The following is a 23,469-nucleotide window of genomic DNA, read 5'->3' as shown; positions in this document are numbered from 1 at the left end:
GAAATCACCCTTCATACCAGTATTCAAAATTCCTTGGGACTCCTTTCCTTCACTCACTTCACCTCACTTTTGTGACCTGTCTGAATCTACTTTCCCACCTTTGGTCCTCCAGGTTGGCATGTATTGTTGGAAAAAAATTGGCCTGGTATACAGAGTTATAAAACTGAGAACCTGTGGCGTCAAACCTTTGTGAGCCTTTCCGTGGATTGGCAGTCAAGCTATTTCTCACTTGGCTTGCTTTCATACTCCCCACAGCAGCTGGTTGAAAAGTTTACTGTGCATTTTAAGCTGTTTGTTACATAACTCTAGGCCTCCAGCACAGAATAGGTAAGCAATACAAAATTTATTGAATCCATGAATTAATGAATTATTGACTGAAAAGATGAATCTTTCATGGGGGAAACAGGATTGGAATGTAAAAAAATTTAATATATATATATATATGGACCTTGAGTTCTGTTGGGCACCTAGATCCTCATGGTAAATATTCCTTTCTGATTAATTTTAAAAATATTCCAAAAAATAAGGAATCCACCTAACCTCTAAATATGTTCATGAAGAATAACATAACAGAATAACAAATAAATCATGGCATACCATCCTAACATTTTGGTAAGTAGAGTCTCAACTTCAGTAGTAAGTTGGTCTCACTGATAAAGCAAGATTAATCATGAAGTTATCAGTATCTGTTTCACAAAATGGGATGATTTGATGAAATTAAAATGAAAACGAGGCTTGGAGCTTGTTATTCATACCAGTTAATAAATACATGAGATAGAGGGTATCTAAGTACAATTGTCTACCAGAAATCTTAACAGCTATAACTTATGGTTTCAACAAGTTTGAAGTACTTGTAATCACTTGGCTTAAGATGATTACTGAATAAAAAAACGAATTGTTATACAGCTGACTCGGAGGGATTTCAAATAGGGTAAGTTTACACTATAATTTGAGACAAGCTAGAATTTATTTTTTGGAGGTGATTGTGAAAATAGTAAAGGACCTTTGGAGTTAGTGGCTGGCATTTTATGTCAGTGGAATTCAAAATAATATAAAAGGAAAACGAGGCACATGTAACCATATTTATTCACAAAATAACTCTGTCCTTGGAAATGTGAACGATAGTAGGCTGCTTTGTGGAGATTCTGTCCAGCTTACCAAGGCCTCTCTGAATGCTCCCCCTCCCTCACACCTCCCATCAGCTCCTTTGTACATCACCCCAATCCTTGGCCACTGTTTATGGAGTCAGATGAGTACCTCTGCCTGCTCTGTGCGGAGCAAAGCAGCAGAGGCCTCTAGGATGCTCCAAGGGGAGCAGGAACGCAACAGCACTTTCTTCAGTGCAGTTGCATCCTTGCTCTTGCATGTGGCCCCTGAATTCATACAGTAAATTTTCCTTTTCTGCTTAAATCTAGTATATATTCCATGCTGCTGAGGCTGTGGTGAGATGTCATACATAGTTGGTAGTATTGTAAATTGTTATGTTTTCTGGAAAATATTTGGCAATACGTATTAAGAATATTAAAAACATTCATATCTGTATATGCACTTGTACCACTTCTAGGAGTGTATCATGAGGGATTTATCAGATTCATGCACTTGAATATTCATGTACAATGCAATTTATGATACTGAAAAATCAGAAAAAAGCTAAATGTTCCAATTTGAATATTAGCTAACTGTATCATGATATGTCTGTATTTTGTAATGTTATACAATTATTAAAATGTTTAGAAAAACATTTAATGGAGTAGCGAACTACTGTGCTACGACATTAAGTGAAAAATGTGTATACAAAATACTATATACTTTATGACTCCAGTATCATGATTTATACATGTACATGTGTATAATTAATAAGAGAAAAGTAGAACATTGCACCTAAATGTTAAAAATGGTAATTTTTGAGCAGGAGAACTAAATATGACATTTTTTAAAACTGCTTTCCTATATTTCTTACAATAATCATGTATGTAAATAGAAAAATCCTATTATTAAAAAATTCTGTGTAAAATAATATATTATTTTAGTGTTAAAAGGAATGAGTTTTTTCTTTGTTGCATGAAAAACTTTGGAAAATTCAAAATGGTGTATTTACTCCGTGTTGTGCGGTGGAATAAAGTGTGTTCTTTATCTTTTCATGGCGGGACATAAGATCTAAAACCAACAGTGTTAAACTATCAGTTGTATCAAAATTTAAATAGAAATATGTTTGTACTTACTCGCAGTTGTTTTAAAAATAAATCATCTATTTTAAGTAATGAAGATTAAATACATTACAGTAACATTATTTTAACGTGAATATAACTTTGCCAGATTTTAATGAAATAACAACAGTTTAGAGATATACGTATATAGGTAGAATATATACTTTTTAAAATGGTAAGGCATATTTTATGATATATAATCTTTTTACCACAAAATACATATGCTTCTCAGATACGAAATAAAACTAATATGGCTAGGAAGACACTACTACCTGGGACCGGAATAACACCTTGACAAGTAGTTTAATTTTTATACATGACTTTAGTAACATCATTATACAGATAAGCCATTTAGCAGGCATGTTTTGGCAGTGTGAATCTATAAGACACTGGTTGAATTTCACATAAACTCCTGCAACCTGACAACTACTGCTTAGCAAGTCTTTGCTAAGTTGCTAATAGGTAAATAGGCACAAAAGCTTTGCTGCCCTTTGGAAGTTGGGCAGAGCAATCTTGAGCTCTGATCTCCTGTTGCTCCTCTCAAGTTTTAACATATTCTAAGTACCTTTATGTGGAAATCAAAAATAACGGAACAAGAGCAGACTGGGGAGATGGCATTTCTACCAGTAAAAATTTCCAAATCAACACACTCATCCAGTTTCCGACATCATTCTTTGAGTGGACATCGTCTATCTGATGCAGAATGTGGCTTTGCTTTGTTTAGTTGCAAAGGGAGAGGAAAGCTTTTGTTTAGAAAAGTCAGTTCAGTACACATAATCGACTTTCTTCTTTAATTCTGAGAAGTAGCTCATGCTCATTTGGTAGTGAAGTGCTGTAGAGGAATGTTTCTCTTGCTCCTTCTTCAACAAGATGACTTCACAGACAGGTTTCAAGTGTGTCACTCAACCTCAATACATGGGACAGGCTTCTTGGTAGATGAGCTTCCATTTTCTGAGGGGCGGTAGGAAAGTGTGCTCATTTTTGTGGACAGGGTTGAGTGGGATTTGGCCTTTGGGGGAATGTATTTCAGAAGCTGGAGAAAATGTTTTTTAAATTTTTTCCCCAGGAAGCCATAAAAGAGAGGATTCAGGCAATTGTTAAAATAAGCTAAGCAAATAGTGATGGGCATGGCGGTGTCGACAATATCTGAAATTTTACAGTCATGTATGATGCCCAACTGAATCAATACATCCAGAAAAGTGAATATTTGGTGGGGAACCCAGGAAAAGAAAAAGAAAAGCACAATTGCCATAATTATCTTGAAAATATCATCTTTTCTTGGTTTGTTCTTCTGAATTTCATAAGCCTTCTTTAGGGTCTTCCAAATAAGAGTATAACTTGTAAGAATGATCAGAAAAGGAAACAAGAAACCCAGTATATTCTTGGTTAGGCCCAGCCCTACGGGGAGGGTTGAATTTTGGGATTCGTAATGGAAAGCACAAACCGTGATATTGATATTCTCGATGAAAAATACATTGCGGTGGATTATAGTTGGCAAACTGGCCAAGCCAGCCAGCAGCCAAATAATGATGCAGGTGACTTTGGCCACAAGCATTGTGCGCCGAAGGCGGGACTTCATTGGGTGCACAATAGCCAGGTAGCGATCAATGCTTAGACATGTGAGTAGAAACACACTGGCATAGAGGTTGAAACTGACGCTGGCTGAAGCGATCTTACATAGGTAATTGCCAAAGGGCCAGTGGTATTCCATAGCAGTGTAGACAGCCCATAGTGGCAAAGTCAGTAAAAAGCATAAGTCAGCCAGTGCTAAATTCAAAAGAAAAACACTGGCCACAGTCTTCAGTTTCATGTAAAAGTAAATGACAATCACCACCAAGCTGTTTCCAAATATTCCCACCACAAAGATAATACTATATAAAGTGGGGATCATGACAAATATGTAATTGTGCCTTCCAGCTTTGGGACAGTCCTCTTGGATTCTTTTAATACCATATTCGGTGGAAGAGTTGAGGATCATTTTGATCTCCTGGGTTAGCTGGTCTCAGACACTATGCCAAATGCACCTAGAAAAAATACAAATGAAAAGGTAAAAAATTTTTAACTTCCAGTTGTAAATGAATAGTTTTCTTTCTCAGTCATTAATACAGTAACTCAACTTTAGTTTTTAGGAAAAAAATTAGATCATATTTTCTGGAGAAAAGCTGTGAACTGATAAAACCTAAGATCGCACATTTAAATTCAGTTTTAGAACATATTGCTTTTCTAGGAAATGATAAAGATCCTGCAGACAAGTAGACGTGGGGTCCTATGTGAATACTTATCTAGGTCCTTTGCCTTTTTTCTAGGAGTAAATCCTAGCTTCCAAATTGATTAGAAAAACATAATCTAAATCTCAGAAAATACTACTGAATTAAATTAGTTATTCAGAAAGACTTGAGTTTTTCCTGAGGCTAACTAATTTGTCTTTAACCTCAGAAATGTGACACATCCGTATCTTATTCTTTGAACCATTTCTTTCATATCACAGTCTTAGGTATAAAAATTATTAGCATCCTCCCTTAAGTGGTCTGAATAGCTAGCTGCCTCTAGGTTCTGAGGAATTGATTTAAGAGGGGATACAAGGGAGGGCTCAAGGCTTTGGGGAACAGCATTCTTTCCATGGTTTTCCAGGTCACTACAGGTAGTTACCACTTATTCTCTAACTTCCACCCCAGCTAGCAAAAGGGCCCGAATCTCCTAACTTTTGTGCCCACAATCCATTTCTGTAGTTAACTCTGAGGTTACCCGGTTGTCTAACAAGATGTCAAACAAATAGATTAGGTCAGGATTATCAATAAAACATGTGTTTTGGGGGGGCTCAAGATAGCAGCAGTTCTTTAGGATTTTAGGAAGAATCAGATGCTCAGGAATGAGCTCCGTAGAGACTTTTGCAAATATTTGCTCCAACATTTTACATAATCAACAATCAAGCCATTCATTTATGTGATTTAGAAAAGCATCATATTCTGCCCTAGACAAGAGTCTAACAAAAAACCCTTGGAAGGGAAGCTGAAGATGCTGTGAGGATAACACGGCAGGGTGTGGCACAGGCAGGCTCCGAGGTGAAGGCCAGCCCTAGGCACAGGCGAGGCTGGCCAGGCAGGGTAGTGGTGTTGGGTAAAGACCCTATTGCTCCACCAGGAGTGGGTCCCTAGATGAGCATGGGCGTGCTTTCCACTTGTAGCAGATGATCCTGGGTAAGGAGAGGAGCAGGAATAAGACATTAATAGTCTGCCCAGGATAGCTGCGCTTGGCATCCCGGAGAGCTGGATGAACTCGCGCACTTAAGGTGGTGTCCATCTTGGTGCAAAGTGGTGCTATGAAAAGGATGAGCCTCAAGTAGCCAGATTTTAAGAGGTAACACTCGGAAAGAGAGGTTCTTAAGTGGCCTCTTTGCCTCCCCCAAGGAGGTGGTTATTCTCCCTACCCAAGTTTTTGGCTCTATGCCCTCGTCTTGTACTCAAGACTATATAATCGAAATCCCTTTCTTCTCTTTTCATTCATGGGGGCATCAGCATCCCCCAACAGGCAGGTGTCACATCATCTGTGGAGCCTTCCTGACTTGTCTGGGCAACTGGCTGTTCCATTTTTTGTGCTGCTTTGGCACTCTTGATGTAGGTTTTGACCTATATATTACAATGGTATGTTGACATATCTGTCTTCTCCACTGGTTTGTCAGTGACTTGAGGGTAAGGCCTGTTGGAAGCATCTTGTTCATTAGTATAGGCCCTGACACCTTCCTGGAAGCAGACGATAAATGTCTGATAAATAAGAGAGCAAGTGGACAAATGAATGAGTGAATATTATATAACTTAAAGCTACAAGTAGAGAGTATTGAGACTAATTTCTAGGGGCTAATGAAATCAATTTACATTCTGCTCCCAAAGAATCTGACAGAAAATACTCAGTGTCAACCTGGGCTTCACCTTGGATAACAAGCCAAAACCCAAACCCAAATCTAATCCCAAACCAAACCAAACCAAACTGACAAAAAAAAAAAAAAAAAAAAAAAAAAAAAAAACAAACCCTTGGCACTTTTAGAAATCTGTAGTTTACAAAACAGAAGAAGATAAAAATAAGGAATTGCTTAGTAGAAACTAGGGCTAGGCTCTCAGGAAGGTTTGACCTACTTCTTCCTTACCCAGAAGGATTTCTCTACACTTCCCTGATTTTTTCAGTTTTTAAAAAAGTCATAATTACTGAAATTATGCCAATTTAAAAGTATAAATTCATTTAGGTAAACAAATATTCTCTATTAAAAATTAAATGCTTCTTAAAAAGTCTATGAGCTAGCAGTCATTTATACCTTAAAGTGGATTAATTTACTTATTTGCTCTCCTTCTAACATCTAGTCGTGATAAGTTGGATTTTGCCTAGGAAAAAATTGGAAATGTCAAGGTTAAAGAATCTCAAAGATTAAAAGTAGCCTGGGTTGAACTGAAAATAGGGCAGAGTTAAATATTTGTTTCAGTTTGGGCATAAGGGCACTAAATGTTAGGAAGGAATAAACTGGATTCATTAGGATTCCTTGGGTGCCCTGAGCTTGGGTGCACAAGAGTAGGGAGGAAACTCTCTTTCCTCTCTTGACCTCACTTTGAGGGCACACAACTCTTGCTGGTCCCATTTTTTGTCTGGAGGGGGTAGAACTTTATTGACTAGGCTAGAACTATAACCATCATTTATAAAAGAATTTCAGTGGAAAAATTTGCATTTGAAAGGACCAATTTATAAACATGGTTTTGGACTCCAGTTCCTTCACATTCTGAGGTCAGCCTTTTCTTAAGTTTCCATCGATCCATATTGACTAATATTTAAAATGTAAAAGGTTGTTCTGAACACCTAGGGAAACATCCCTGGAAGTTTGAATGAGGTATATATTATTTTAATGAGTATATTATTTGAGAAACTCTGGGCATAGCGTTGAATATACTAACTGGAAGGACATTTTATATAAATGTTTATATAAGTAATGACCAAAACTTCCTATCTAGTAAGGCGTCGGGGAGAGGAATTTCAGGGGATGAAAATAGCAGGAACAAGTACAAGAAAGCAGAAATGCAAACAGTGTATTCAGCAGGCAGTCATCCATTCGTTCCATATTCACTAAACACCTACTATGTGCTGGGGTCAGGGATGCAAAGTGAATAAAGTCACAGTCCTTCTCCTGCTTTGGATGATTTGAGTCTAACTGGGGGGACAGGAGCCTTAAAGCCAAAATTATCTCCACTGTGTTGAATACTATACCATACCAGAGGCATGTGGAAAGTTCTGTATTTTTCACTGACCCAGCTTGATGGGTGGGAATGTCCAGGAGTTATCAGGTACATTTCCCAGAGATGGCACTTGGACTTTGGAAGATGTATGGGAAACAGAGTGGTTAGAAGTTAAAGGCAACCACCTGGCCAGCTAAGGTGGAATAGAGATTTCGTTATTGCTTGAACTTTTCCCTCCTTATAAATGTCTGAAGCTTCATCTGTGGGAAACTGCTCTTGTAAATTTACAGATATTGTACAACCTTCCAGGCAGGGGTGTGGGTTCTGAATGTGTACTGGATGGGAGGGTGACACAGGCCATGCTGGTAGGTAAGAAATATTGTTCTCTTAGTCTGCACTGTTGCCACTCATAGGCTTCCCTCGAGAAACCTGGTTCTTGAGAAAGAGAGAAAATGGAACGCTTATGATGGGAGTCACCTTAGACTGATGATAAACAAGTGGTAAAGAGTAGGGTGTTTTTCTCTTTGAAGCTTGAAAGTATGCTACTTTGGTGAGCAGCTGAAGGAGAGAGAGATGTGATCTCCTAGGACACCAAACTTTTGAGTCCCAGAAAGCAGCTACTTTTCTGTTTCATCCTGCTTCTTCTTCCAGTAGGGTTATAGGCAGGTAGGATACTGATTAAAAACACAGGAGGATCCACCTCTCTTTATTTCTGGGTCTCACTGTAGCTTTTACTCAGGTTCTGTGGTTTACATGAATTCCACAACATCATTTCCTCTTGGGGTAAAACAAGATGGAATTTGGAGTCAAAATGCTTGTAATGGAAACTTCCTTTACCACTTACAAATCTGTGTGACTCTGGATAAGTCACCCAATTTTTCTCTGAACATAAGCCTCAGTTTCCTCATCTGTAAGAAATGGGAGCAATGATTCTTACTGCACTTAATTATTGTAGTAATTAAATGCAATAACTTGAAAGTACTGGGCCTATCTTTCAAAGAGTAAGTGTTTAATAAATGTGTTTTATGTGAATCTTTACTATTATTTTTTTGAATGCAAGGCAAGTGCTGACTCAGCCATGGATCAAAAAAGCATGAGAGATTTAAAAAAAAGGTTTATCATTGGTAAGCTTTTGCCATTAAAAGGCTAAAAATACCAAGCTGTTTTTCTTTCAAAGTATGAGTAAAAAAATAATCTTAAGCAGATGAATAAATATGACATGAGTCAGGTGGGAACTTTCAGTCTGCTACAAACACAAGGTTAGTTCATGGTGGCCACACCACAGTTATCTACTGCTTGCTAAATAGTAGGAGTTACCTTTCTTTTTTTTTGCACTACACGGGCCTCTCACTGCTGCGGCCTCTCCCGTTGCGGAGCACAGGCCCCGGACATGCAGTCCCAGAGGCCATGGCTCACGGGCCCAGCCGCTCCGCGGCATGTGGGATCTTCCCGGACTAGGGCACGAACCCATGTCCCCTGCATTGGCAGGCGGACTCTCAACCACTGCGCCACCAGGGAAGCCCAGGAGTTACCTTTCATTCCTTGACAGCTTCCCTGGTTCTTAAAAAGGAACCTAAGAAAGAAGATTTTCTTTTTTCTTTCTTTTTTAATTCTAAGAATATTTCCCCAAGACTTTTGATTAGAATATTAATACCTCCTTAAGCTTTTAGGCAAGCCAAAACCAATCTAATTAAATTGTTCATTACAAGCTCCTTTTTTAATGAGTTTGCAATCTGAAGAAAAAAAAAATACCCCGAAGTTTCCTGTGATAATAAAGAGAGAACTAAACGACCAAATAATTATATTTTAGGATAATCTATCAGAGTATCTTTCTTTTTTAAAAAATTCTATTTAATTTTGTTATCTCCTTTTATTTATTTTTTTAAAATATTTATTTATTTGGTTGTGCCGGGTCTTAGTTGCAGCAGGAGGGCTCCTTAGTTGTGGCATGTGAACTCTCAGTTGCGGCATGCACGTGGGATCTAGTTCCCTGCCCAGGGATCGAACCCAGGCCCCCTGCATTGGGAGCATGGAGTCTTAACCACTGTGCCCCAAAGTATCTTTCTTAAATATCAAAAAGAGTAGGCCAGTGTTTGTTATTTGCCTGTAGTGCTGGACAGTTCAATACACCATCCTGTTCAAAAGGCATTCTTTTTGTTGCTCCTATCTTATAATTCAGACATCAGAAAGCAACTGTTTCTGCTCCTGTGTGTTCTTCCCCTAGTAATGAATGAGGCATTCTACAGGGAACAACTATTAGTATCCATTTGTGAATTCACTGAATCATAGAAGTTGGCATTCAAATTTTTAGGGTTTCTACTTGTTTCTTTTTCAAATCCACTTGTTCTTATTTCTTAACCTTCTGTTCTTATTTTATGGGGTCTATTTCTACCCTTATCTCCTTAACCGTTCTGAACATCTGTATGTGAAGAGCCCCTATCCAATTGCTTTACTATTTGTAGTTCTTCAGGTATAAATTCTATTTGTTTCATCTGTAGACGCTCTTTCTTGGCATTGGCCTTCATTTTAGGTTTCATAATCTTTGCGAGTTATCTCTAGTAGGAATTAACTTCTTTAGTAGGCCTGAGTGGATGGCAGTGGTGGTAAAATTTCTGCTTGGGCATACAACACTCACTTGATCTGGAAAAGCTTTTAATGCCAATTCTCAGCCTAGTTTCCAACCCCTTACTTTGCAGCAGATTAGGCCCTCTACCCATTCTCAAATTTTTGCCAGTCTACAGAAGTTATCTTAGTCTTTGGTCACAATGGGAAGTAATTTTCCAGTCTCCTGGCTTTAACCAGGAAACCCAGTGTACGTGGCCTTCAGTACATGAGCTTAATGGCCTTTACTTCCATTCTGGTAAAGTCATTAGAACTTTATCTCAGCTATGTATCTGGTGTTGGTTCTTCTCTGGCCCCTGTGGTCTCAATTCTTATATGGAGCTGTAATGGGGTATTTTATGTATTTAGAGAAAAAAGGTACTATCCATGATTGCTTAATCCATTATCTTCATCTTGACTGCAAGTTGCCCTACACATTATTTGGTGATAATGGTTAAGTTGCTTGGATCCAATAAGCTTTGAAGTATAGTCCTGTCCCTCTTCTTGCGCTCCCTGCCCCATCCTGACCTTTGATGAAGCATCCAGGCCTTTTTGGGTGACACTCTCCTCCAGGCTGGTAATCCTGGCAGCCATGAAGAAGGGAACATGGCAAAGAGCCTGCATCATAAGGCAAGTGACCAGAATTACTCTCAAGTCAGATCCACAGGAGAATGCAGTGCTTTTGGTCAGCAATCCCAGCCCAACTTCTCTATGTTAAATACTTTTCTTGGAGATGATTCTGTTTGCCTCTGCAATTCCCAGATTAATCTTTCTCTTAACACAAAAGATACTTTATTAAAAGTATTAATGCCATACTAATTACATACTTAAGATTCAATCTCTTCAAACTTAATGAATGCAAGTGTGGTATGTCTACGTGGTAAGTAGTGGTGTCTGGCCCTCTTCCTAAGTCAATGTCATCCACTGTGGCCTGCCCTCACAAGAAATGAAAACAGTGCAAGCTACATTTTTATTTCTGCTCATACCATATGTAACCAACTGTAGTGACGGTGGTTAAATATTCTGTCGTCCTCAACCAGTCCTCCCCTTTGCTTTGTCCAAAACAGCCCAAGAACCTAAAGAACTCAGCTTTATTTAAGAAAGGAAATTCAGAAGTTCCTTCCAAGTTAGGGTATAAATGTCAAGGAAAGTAAAATGTTAATACTAAATTTTTGCCTCTTGGAAATTATTCAATACTTTAATATCTAATAATATAACACTAAACTACAATTAAATTTCTCTCCACTCGAGAAGCTCCAATTTATCATAGATTATAGTTTAAACAAGTCGGTTGTGATGAATATCCCAAGCTCCCCAAACAACTCTCTTCATTCCTATGCTATTTCCTCCCACTCTTGTCTATCTTAAACTCTTGGCTATTTCTGTAGTATGGTTTTTTTTTTAATTTCAGAAAGGAAAGATAGGGATGAAAGATATGTGATTAAGTCTAATCAGGTGCTTAATAATCTTCCTTTGACACACTGGTGTTAGTAGAAAATATTCTTCTTATGTTAAATATAGAAAGCAATGGAAGGTTTTTCAGTGAGCTTAGAAAGAGTAGTGTTCCAGAGATTAGGAGAAAAGGAAAATAACATCTAACTTGGAAGAAAGCTTGTACATACATGAACCCCTGTCCTTTACTACTTCCAACTTCCTCAAATTTATGGACTCATAGAATCTCCCTGAGGGAATCATAACCACATTTCGAAAGATCAGTATCTTGGCCATCAAGGTGGAGGAAACCTCATTTTTAATATATGGCTTTTGGAGACTGCTTACAAGCTTTTCTTTTTCTAAAGATGAAAAAGGCAGCTCCTAGGTGGGCATCTCAGTCAACAACAGCTCCTTTATCCAACTTGTGAACAAAAGCCCGGATTTCATCTGTGGAGCCACTCCACATTTGCTTCTTTGAGACTTTAAATCGGGAGCAGACACTGCTTATTTCATTTCAAATTCCACTTTAAGGGGTATAAGGAAAGTTATTGGGAAGGAAAGGATGCACTAATTAATTTATACCCTTAAGAAATGATGATAATATTATAGCATTTGTATTATGAGTTTTATGTTAGAGGTTATGGCATATAACCATATATGGCATATGACATGGCAGTTCATTTCAGATTAAAGTTTTTAATGTTATGCAAATCAGATAACCATAAATTTTAAATGAAGCTAGAAGGATTAAATAGTCAGTATATTGTACATGTTTCCCCAGATTACCCAGTGTCCTAATTGAAGCAGAAATATTCTTTGGATGATAGTCTACAAATTGGTCCTGCACAATGTGTAAGGAGACTTGGGTTCTAATTTTGGCTTTCCCACTCACTAGCAAGGTGACCTTGAACCAGTCACTTAGCTTCTCTAGGTTTCTGTGTCATCGGGGAGCTGGTACATGCTTCAGAAAATCTCCTGAAACACTGAAATTTCATAATCTCTCTCCTGAATAGGTATACATCTTTTGTATACAATCTACAAAAGATATATATTAGGTAGATATACAAAAGGTATACAATAATGGCTGGACAAGTAGAAATTACCCAATAAATAATTAAATCAGCCAGCTATTTGTCTATTGATACAGATATTATTAGTGTCACGATGAGTTAATAACATTCTGTAATTAAATATAAAAACTCTTTTTTATTTAAAATGAAAAGAATTTTACCTTTTACTGAAGATGAATAAAGAAACTCTACTTAAGCTCCTTATGTTACAGTGGCAGTGCGTTCCCCCCCCCACCCCATTTTTTAGATTAACTATTAACCCAAAGAAATGTTTCCCCAGCAGAGCATTTAGATAGCTGGTTGTGACTCCAGGATGAGGTCAAGATTATAGGTTTGGGCGCCATCTAGACTAGCTGTTTTCACTCCATTTATGGTCAAAGACTATGAGCCTCTCAGGCATCCCTTGTGTTATTCACTGGCAATTCCAGGTGAAAGGGTAAAGACAGATTGATTCATGGCTGCAAGTCAAAATTAAAAGTATGCCCTGCAGTTAGGGAGTCAAGATTATATCATCCTATGAAAAAGGTGGCACAATATGTTATTGTTAAAATAACTTATTCAAAATGAACCTATTCTCAGATTCTCTGTGGGGAAAATACAACTTTTTAAAGTTTAGCATATACTCAGAGTGGTTCAGTTGCCCAGATAAAACATAGAGGTGAGGGCAGAGGAACCTCACAGTAATATACTATTTAGAATAATACTTCAAAGTATTATATTGTTGGTGTTTTGATGAGCTAAATGGACTTTTGTGCCAAGAAAATGAATTCTGTAAGGGTTATGTCCATTTGATTTTTATCACAGAGTTACATTTTTTTTCAAATACAGTTTCATATGCTACTTTTAATTTTATTTTTTACATTAAAATGTCATAAAAACGGAGAGATATTAGAATGGTTTGACAGAGAAAGCACTGGAATAGAGTCCTGTCCAATGGCTTGTTTTGTCACTAAAATCATACATAGGTAACTTAATCTCTTACTTTGTTATCCCTTAAATATTACAAAGTATTTGGAATGGGAATACCAATACCTGTTCTCACCTCTGTTTCATAGATTGTTAAAGTTAAAAAGTGAGGTCTTTGGAAGGTATGGAGACACTTTGAAAATATAAGCGTTCTATAATGCAAGGATAAATGAAATGAACTTCATGAAAGAAAACTCAGAACTTCAAAAGATTCATGGAATTTTTTTCATTCAGAAATTCAGCAGAAATATTTTTGATTATTGTAATCTAATGCTTTTACTTCAAGAATTATAACAAGGTACTTGATTAATGCTGAAAGGTAAAATGATAAGATATTGTATAGCTTCTACATTTACATTGTAGCAGCAAATGTTTGTGTACAACGTGGGACCCTCAGGCTAAATCTGATTGACAGATATATTTTCTTTGGCCCCCAAAGTGTTTATAGCTTTTGGGATTTGAATACTCTGTGGTTCACTAATCCCCACCATTCTCTATTTTCTGATTCTTTAGGTCAGTGCTACTCAAAAGAAATACAATGTGAGCCACATATGTAATTGAACATTTTCTAGTAGCCACATTAAAAAATAAAAAGGAACAGGTGACATTAATTTTGGTAATATATTTTATTTAACCCAATATACCCAAAATACTGTCATTTCAACATGTAATCAATATAACAATTATTGAGATATTTTACTTTTTTTTTTGGTACCAAGTCTTCAAAAGCCAGAGTATAGTTTGTTTCTAGCACCTCTTAGTTGAAACTAGCCACACTTCAAGTGCTCAGTCACCACTTGGGGCAGGCCACTGAACTGGACAGCACAGCATATGTGCTTCCCTCACGTAAGTCACCTACCTAGCCCTTCTAGCAATGGTCCTGAAAATGTGGTCCCTGGAACAGCGGCGTCACCATCACCTGGGAATCCCTTGGGAATGCAAATCTTAGGCCTCACCGCAGACCTACTGAATTAGAAACCCTGTGGGTGAGGTCCCACAAAATTTTAATGAGCCCTCCAGGTGATTCTGATGCATGCTAACATTTATAAACCACTGTCCTACTGGCATCTTCATTTGTAACCCTTGCTTATGTGCTCTGTGCCTGTCATGACTCATAGGCAAAACCAAATACAACAAACAACAAAAGTGCCATCAGCTAAAATGTTTTCATTTGGCCCCTTTGAGACATTAAAACCTGAAGAAATAGGGCAAATTCCTAAATGCAGCTTGAGAATTACACATTAAACTCTGTATTTCAGGATTGGAGTAGCTAAGGGGAGCTGAACAGGAGTCATCTAGTCAAATAACCCTTGCACCTACTCCTAGATGTCTGAAATTTCTTTAACTGGGGTGGGGTGGATGATACCCACATCTATGCCCCCATTAGAACCAAGATCTACCTGCAGGAGAAGACACGCTGACTCAGGTGAGAGCCAGAGTTAAGGTCATGGAAGAGCGTGGTGCTGGGAACCAAAGACCTGAATCAAGTACACGATTTACCTCTTACGAGCTATGAAGTTTTTAGCTTTTCACCAAACCTACGACTCATCTTATTCATCTGGAAAATAATGATAATGAAGTTCATGATAATGATGAAGTGAAAAAATATCTGTCCAGTCTGGCTCACAATACCATTGTGAACATCAAATGAGATCATGTATGTGGAGATGCTATGAGATCCTGTAGCTTTAAGACTTTTGTTAGTGTTATTAAAATCCACTGTGGTGTAAATGACCAATTTTTCCCTTGCAAGCGAATATGGATAAGAAGGATTGGAAAACTGCGTGTGATTCTGGAAGGAGAAGAAGCTAAAGGACCAGAAAGGGGTGGAAAGGCTCAGAGAGGGGCTTGAAGGCACTGCTAATGAGTTTCTTGACCAGTTTTTCCAGCTCTAATCATGTTCTTGAATACCTATATAATTTTAAAATATAAATTACAGTGATACTACACCACTGATTTTAATAAAAAAAAGTTTAGACCATTCTATCTCCCATTATTTACCTCTCCATTCATTTCTATGTGGGACTACTTGTGTTCTCTAATTAATCACCCTGTGATAAGAGGCACGGATGCTGGGCCAATAAAAGGTAAACAACACTTTGCCAACTGAAAAATACGATGAGATACCGGTGACTGCTGCTTCCTGTGAAAACTTCATTAGCAATAAATGAGTTACCAGATGTCACCTATCAGATTTGAAATTAAAATATATTCCCAGTATTTGTGTGCAGTCTGAGCAGGACAAAAAAAAGGAACTGTTTCCAAGAGAGCTGCATAAGATGCTGCACCTCTTTGCCTTCGATTGTTTGTTTCTCCTCTAAACGTAGAATAAATGCATCCCTTGGTTTGTACAGGGGAAATACAGCATTTCTGCATACAAGGTTAGGCAGTGAAGTGGCACATTGCTCATACGGCAGCAGCTCTTTAAGGACAAGGTGAATGTTTTCAAACATTCTGTACCACACCAAGACCACCATCTCCTCTTGTTTTTAACTTTGGTATAGCAATTCCTGTCTTTTGTCACCTTCTCTTTCAGCAAGCAATTTCTGCTTTTATTACCAACAGTAAAACTGTTCAACTCAGCAACTGTCAGCATTGACTCCATTTTTCCCCCGTTAGTGCTTCCTTTTTTTCATGAGATATGAAACCTCTCCTCTTGTTCTTCTGGCTGGCTAAGCCGACTGCGTTCTGGTCCTCAAAGTCACAAGCCTCTGATCGGAAAGCAACTGTGGTTAAGGAGGAAATCCCACAGCAGGATATCGGACAGTACACTTTCACTTGAGCCAGCAGAAATTTCAAATGATAAGCCAGTGTGGTAGAAATATCTAACACTCTCTAGTTTTTATAAACAAGTTTTTTGGCAGAAGAAGGCCCATGTTCCTTTGCAATTTCAAAATCTCCATGGTTTTTTGGTTCCAGCTAAAGACCACGACTGTTCAAAACTGTTTATTTCTTTTCCTCCCTAGTTTATTTTTGTTCTTATCTCCTGTGAGATAGGTGAAACATAAATCAAATTAAGAGGGTGAACTTAATCACCCTCACTCCCAAGAAATATTTACACAGAATTTCTTTACACAAAGAAATTCCCCAAAGCACTTAAAAGCTTATTTCTGGGTCATTTACTACTCATCAGATGCTGGGGATGCAGGATCTACTGCCCTTTGACCTTCGCATAAAGGAAGCCAGAACATCTTTGAAATAATTAGCTACATCAATGGGGAAAATGTCAATTTAAACTTTTTAACTGCATAACTTCAGCACAAAGTTACACACAAGTGTTCAAATAAACTTATTGTTTAATACTCTTCTGTGCTTCAGCTGGTATCTGATTCACATGGGGGACTTGTAATAATAGTGGCTTAATATTAACAATAGGAACATTTATGATTAGTTGAATGCTTACTATATGCCAAGTATTGTGCTAATTGCTTTCATCTCTGTAAGAGCCCTGTTATGAACTGAATTGTGTCCCCCCAACCCCAGATTCATACATTGAAGCCTAAATCCTCAATGTGACTATATTTGGAGATAGGGCCTTTAAAGAGGTAATTAAGGTTAAATGAGGTCTCAGGGTTGGGCCCCTAATCCAGTAAGATTGGTGTCCTTATTAAAGGAAGACACACCAGGAATGTGCTTGCACAGAGGGAAAAAAACATGTGAAGACAGTGAGAAGGTGGCTGTCTTCGAGTGAAAAAGAAAGGTCTCACCAGACACTAACCCTGCTGGCAACTTGATCTTGAATTTCTAGCCTCCAGAACTGGGAGCAAATAAATTTCTATTGTTATTTTGTTGTGGCAGTCCTAGCAAACTAATACAAGACCTATGAGGGAAGGCACCATTATTCCCACTCTTCAGATGAGGAGACGGAGGCTTAGAGAGCAGGTCCTTACATTTCTGACATTCTAAAGTTTCGAGGTTCAGTTCTTTTTTTTTTTTTTTTTTTTTTTTTGTAAGGTCATCTCTATATACTCTGGTTAAGTGCTTCTCTATCAGGTAATTTTGCCCTCCAGGGACATTTTGCAATGTCTGGAGACATTTTTGGTTCCGATAACAGGGGGAAAGGGAGGAGGGAGTGTTACTAGCATCTAGTGGGTAGAGACCAAAGATACTGCTAATCATCTTACAAGGCACAGGATAGACCCCTGCAGCAAAGAATTATCTAGTCTAAGATGTCAGTGGTACTGACGTTGAGAAATCTTTCTGGTCTGGACTTTGTTTTTTCCCCTTTCAATTCTTGATGACCTATAGTCCTTATCTTTCGTGGAATAAGTTAACTATACAGTCTGTTTTATTGGTGGTATTATATTCATATCTTCCCAGGGAAACTATAGATCCCTCAAAAGATAAAATTCTGTCAGGTAGCCTTTAAATGTTCAAGGTCATGCTGAATACTTAGTAGGGGCTCTAAAATTGTGAGTTGACTAAATATCTGTTGTGTCAGATCATTCTAGAAATTATCCTCTCTAAGTATTTTCCAGAATTCTAGGATTCTGTATACAAAAACAATGGAAGAGAGAATTTGAGCTTAGATTCATTATAAGGGCTTCTAAGGATTTGATGGCTCTTATAGTAACTCCAAGGTTGCCTCTGGAGGAAGGCAGCCACCAGGTCTGGAAGTCAAACCCTGCCCTCTGGTGGCGTCACTGCCATAGGCAACTGCTGTGTCAATCTGAGTCATTAGTGTCTAAACTGACTGTACAATATTTGAATGTAAATTCATCTTTGCATTCACATTAGGCTTTTTTTCTCTACACATTGAACGTAGCCTGTCATCAAGGCTCTAATGAGAATTAAACCAAGTAGAGAAAAGTAAGAGAGGGATAAGCATACCTAGTTAGAGAGGGATAAACATACCTAGTTACAAATGATTATCTCTCCAAGTTTGTCAACCAAAGAGTTTCAGTTACTTAGTTTGAGTCTCTGTTACTTGTCTCTTCTGCCCAACTGCTTTACTGATCCATAAGGGCAATGAGTAGTTGTTTTTGTAGCCGAAGAACATTTCTGAAAAAAAATAAAAGGGTTTCTAAAGGACCAATATTAATAGAGTTCTATGACCAAAATTTTAATTGTTTATTGGTTCCTGTGGTATTTTTCCCTACAGATTTCTTATTGACTAGTTCTAGAAGAAAAGCACCATTGTGTTTGAAATACCAGCTAAATCTGAGGAAATTATACTTCCCCAAAACCATTGAGGACTCTGTTCTCTCACTAGGAAAACACTGCTGTACTTCTTATCACAGAATGCAGCCTTTTCTGTATACTGATGCCAAATGGGTAACATTTTAGTGGGACATTTGAAGTTGTGATATGCAACTCCATGGGAGACAAACAAGGTCATTGAGAAGGTCTTTTCATTGAGAACATCAGAGCTTTCAGAAGACTCAGGCAGCCTTTCCTGGATAATTGGGATAAAACTGAAATAAAGAAAAAGCCCATAAGGTTCAAAAATAAGCAATCAGATGGAAACACTCAGAATTAGGAAGTTAAAAGATGTGGTAAATGCTGATGCTGAATCTTAATATATAAAACCAATAGTGGTGAGTAAAAAAGCAACATAATTTAAGAAGTTGAAGAGTAGAAATCAGTTGATTGCAGGGTTTAACAGAGGGAAAAAAAAAGACTGAGAACAAACAGTAGTCTGGAACTGGGGGGTGGAGGACTTGGTGGCTTTTTCTTTGCCGTTCTAGAAATTGAGACCTTAGGCAAATCATTAAACCTTCATTGGACCTTGCTCTGGCCAATGGGAATGAGATGATAAAGCCTCTACCTCTCCCTTGTAAGAATGTTGTAAGATTCTATGTTTAAAATAATTTCCTCAAAAGATAATTTATTATACTCATTCAGTGTGAACAGACTATATACCATAAAAACAAGTTTAATATATGGCTGAAGTGGAAAGCTAATCTATATATCAAGAGGTATATATCCAGTACTTAGAATTTTAAAAGGGAACATTAATTTAATTAACGTTAGCAGAGTCTGGTGGCTGGCAGGCATCATGGGAAACAAACCGTAAGCTTTGCAGTCACAAAGGTAAGATCCTGGCTCAACCTCTGACTAATCTTGTAACTGGCTAATTTATTCATCCTCATTGAGCCTTAGTGTCCTCGTCTTTTAAAACAGGATAAAAACTTGCTGTTAACATGAGGGTTAGATACAACATGGGGGAAAAAAGATTGCCATATATTAAACACTCAATAAATATCTTTTTACTATCATTTTATATATTCTCAATATATATTCATATGTCCCCACCAAATACTAAGTGAATTACCCCATAAATTTATATATATGTATAAGTTGTCACATTATTACACATGGCTAAGAAACAGATTGGCATGATGTTAGAGCTCTGTCAATACAATACAGTATGGTGATACAATTTGTTGTTAATCCCATAAAGCAATGTAAAGGATCCAGGAAGGATCCATTTTTAAAAGAAGTGAAAGTGTGAACACCTAAAGTGTAGATGATTTTAAGAGTACTTTAAGCTGGAGGGGGGAAAATACCATACTATAGACCTTTGGTTGATGAAGCATACTTAAACTAATTAAATGGCAAAAATTTCCTTCAAAGCGTAGGATTGAGAGAAAAAAATATCTTTGCCAACAGCCCCCCTAGTATTCATATGTCTCTTCCTTGAATTATCTGACTTAGCATGTGGTAATTGTTGTTTTTTAATATGACTTCATGAGATTCACTTTCTAATAATTATAAAACACTGTATTAGTTCTGGTAATAACATTTTTTTGTTTTTGCGGTACTTGGGCCTCTCCCTGTTGTGACCTCTCCCGTTGCGGAGCACAGGCTCCGGACGCGCAGGCTCAGCGGCCATGGCTCACGGGCCCAGCCCCTCCACGGCATGTGGGATCTTCCTGGACCGGGGCACGAACCCGTGTCCCCTGCATCGGCAGGTGGACTCCCAACCACTGTGCCACCAGGGAAGCCCCTGGTAATAACATTTTTGATATTACTTTATTACTATATAAAATAATGGAAAAACAAATTAGGCTAAATATTTTTGTACTCAGAATAGAGCAGGCAGATTTGTGCAGTTCATTAGAACTTTGTGAGAATAACATAATATGCTAATAATTTTGGATATGAAGAGGTTCTGATACAGAGAAAATATGTCTAGGAATCAGTCTGTTTCAGTAGGCATTGTTATATGCATGCCAACGATCCGCTTAAAAGCCATTCTCTAGATAAATAACAAGCTTCATGTTACATCAACAAATTAAGATGTTCTCTTTACAGGAAAAAGTCATTCTGTAACTATGGACTTTCGATTTAGGTTTGGAGTGTAGTTTTGTCTCAGTGTAGATCAGGAAGTCACAGAAATTTCTGCTATAGAAGGAAATTTAGGGGTCATATTTATTGCTTTTCTTCTTGAGAGAAATACAGGAATATATATGTACGCCCTTAGAGACACCAGGGGAGGCAGAGACAAGATGGTGGACAGGAAGGACTTGAGCCCACCTCTTCTCACGAAAACACCAAGATCACAACAAACTGCTGAATAACCATTGACAAAAAAGACTGGAACCTACCAAAAAAGATATTCTACATCCAAAGACAAAGAAGAAGCCATAACGAGACTGTAGGAGGGGCACATTCGCGATACAATCAAATTCCATATCCGCCGGGTGGGTGACCTACAAACTATATGTATGCCCTTTGTCCCTGTAAACATACACAATTACGATATTCCAAATGGGGTCTTGGTTGTCAGGCTACCCAAGCAAAGTCTGTTTTAACCTAGAATGTAGTTGAAATATTATTCTCTATAGTTTTTTGCTTTTATTGAGACAACTTGAGTCAGAGATTCATAACATTTTGCTGCTGGAACGGGCCCTAGGAATTACATGCTTCAGGGTTCAAATGTTTAAATACTTATAGGGGCTGGGAGCAACAGAGATGGGTGAAGTGGGTATGGTAGTGGACCATGGTGGTGGACACTTCCCCTTTCTCAGAGGAGGTGGGGATGGGGATTCTTAATTGTGCCAGTGGTGATCAGGGGAAGATACAGGCTGATTTTTTAAGATAAGCTGGAAATTTCAAATTTTACCTGGAATATCCTATTTTGAAATATTTTCAACTAAAGCAAATGAGAAAAAATCAACACTGCGTGGAAGTAAACAGAACTCTTTTGCAGACCAAATTTGGTCCAAGAGCTGCCAATTTACAACTCGGGATCCAGGCCAACCACCTAATTTTACAATTAAGAAAACAGACTTCGGGCTTCCCTGGTGGCGCAGTGGTTGAGAGTCCGCCTGCCGATGCAGGGGACACGGGTTCGTGCCCCGGTCCGGGAAGATCCCACATGCCACGGAGCGGCTGGGCCCATGAGCCATGGCCGCTGAGCCTGCGCGGCCGGAGCCTGTGCTCCGCAATGGGGGAGGCCACAACAATGAGAGGCCCGCGTATCGCAAAAAAAAAAAAAAAAGAAAAGAGACTTTAAGCCCCAGCAAGATGCTGCAAACCCCCATTCCAGTGTTTTTATAATACACTAAATACTTGAAGTGTGCTGTTGTTAGACATCCCCCATTCCACTTCCACATTCAACAATAATCCATGACCAAGGAGTAGCAGGTAGTGGGAAAACAAAGAGATATGATGAGATGAGGTATTACCCACCCCTGCTCTCATAAGACTAGCCTGGTGCAGTCTGAGAACCGTCTCAGAATGGCAGCCGGTACTGCACCTCCCCGCTTCTTTGATCTTGCCAGCAACTTACGTTTCCTTTTTCCTTTTTATATGTTGGTAAAGATACTGTTATGTTTTCTAGAGCTGTTGTTGCATTTCACTAAAGTGATGTCTCCATGTGGGTGAACACAGCACACAATCTGTGATATTTGGTTCTTGCACATTATTTCAACATCTACTCAAAAAGTATCATCTAGTGCCCAAAAGACGATCAGTAGTGAAGGGGCCTGATGCCATTTCATAGAGCCACAACGACCACATGGCCCTGGTTATATAACTGGTGATGAGGTGAGATTTTAAAACATTTTCAGTAAGTGCTGAAAAATACTTATTCTTGAAAGCTTCATTGTCAAGTAAAGTGTTTCTAAAGTGAACTGTGATGCTCCAAGCATGAAATTATCTACATATTTGTGTTGCAAGGCTACGTTTGTGTTTTTGATACTTTTTTTCTAAATTCATTCACTGCAAGTTTAGGAACACACACACACACAAAATACATAGAGAGAATATATCTGCTGTTAAGTGGGTACATTGACTGAGGGAATTACACAGGATTAATACTGGATGCATATGGAGCATTTCTGATGAACAGTAATATTTGGCTAGCATATACATTTCTTGGAATTCTAGCCCTAATAAAACTTCCTAGACAAGTAAATTGATTTTTTTAGCTTGGTTGGAAAGATAGTTTAATTCTCATGAGCATATTTTGAATTCTGTAAAAGGACAACATGTACATTTTGGTTAATTGCCTCATTGGCTGGAAGAACACAGTTCATGGTTTTATACATAGTGCCTTGGATGGGAAGGGTGGGAAGCTTCAAAAGTATCAATACTAACTTCCATTTTAATTGTATTTTGGGTGAAGAGAACAAATTTCATGCTGTTTCAAACTATAGAGTTTTCATGTGAGATGGAAGATCGAGATGGAACATGGTGGTCTGATAATGTAAACTTTCTTATAATTAGGAAGGTGCCATGTTAAGGACTGCTAGTAGCGACTCTAATGAGGAGTCCATGCCAGAGTGGAGTGTCAGTCCATGGACAGTGGTGCCATCTGCTCCACGAGCCAGAGAAGGGCCTCGGGGCTGGGGGAGTCAAAGTGGGTTGGGAAAGGGCCCATGTGGAGCCCTTCGGGAAGTCTGTTGTCTTCAGCTGCTAAACCCCTCTTAAAAGGAAGTATTCATCCGGGAATTTCAGTATTAAGCAAGTAGTAAGTATGAGGCCACTGGGATCAAACTCATGATCCAGGGAAGAATATGGTGGGGGCAG

At 38.3% G+C, this 23,469-nt stretch overlaps 1 protein-coding gene across 2 annotated transcripts in view; it reads right to left on the bottom strand.

The window, feature by feature from the left end:
* Positions 1–1,068: 1,068 nt before the first annotated feature.
* Positions 1,069–23,469, bottom strand: part of AGTR1 (angiotensin II receptor type 1) — a 46,363-nt gene continuing 23,962 nt past the window's right edge. Inside the window, exons 3-4 of one of the 2 annotated variants that reach the window (XM_024769142.1) lie at positions 18,346–18,492; positions 1,069–4,231 (exon numbers count right to left, since the gene is read on the bottom strand). In XM_024769142.1, coding sequence (XP_024624910.1) covers positions 3,106–4,185 — 1,080 coding nt within the window. In that variant the 5' untranslated portion in view covers positions 4,186–4,231; positions 18,346–18,492 and the 3' untranslated portion in view covers positions 1,069–3,105. The remainder of the gene's footprint in view (positions 4,232–18,345; positions 18,493–23,469) is intronic. The other variant, XM_024769143.1, reaches the window with a different exon arrangement.

The sequence above is a fragment of the Neophocaena asiaeorientalis genome, unplaced genomic scaffold, assembly GCF_003031525.2.
Source record: "Neophocaena asiaeorientalis asiaeorientalis breed wild unplaced genomic scaffold, Neophocaena_asiaeorientalis_V1.1 scaffold118, whole genome shotgun sequence".
NCBI lineage: Eukaryota > Metazoa > Chordata > Mammalia > Artiodactyla > Phocoenidae > Neophocaena > Neophocaena asiaeorientalis.
This window is presented reverse-complemented; position numbering and strand designations above follow the sequence as displayed.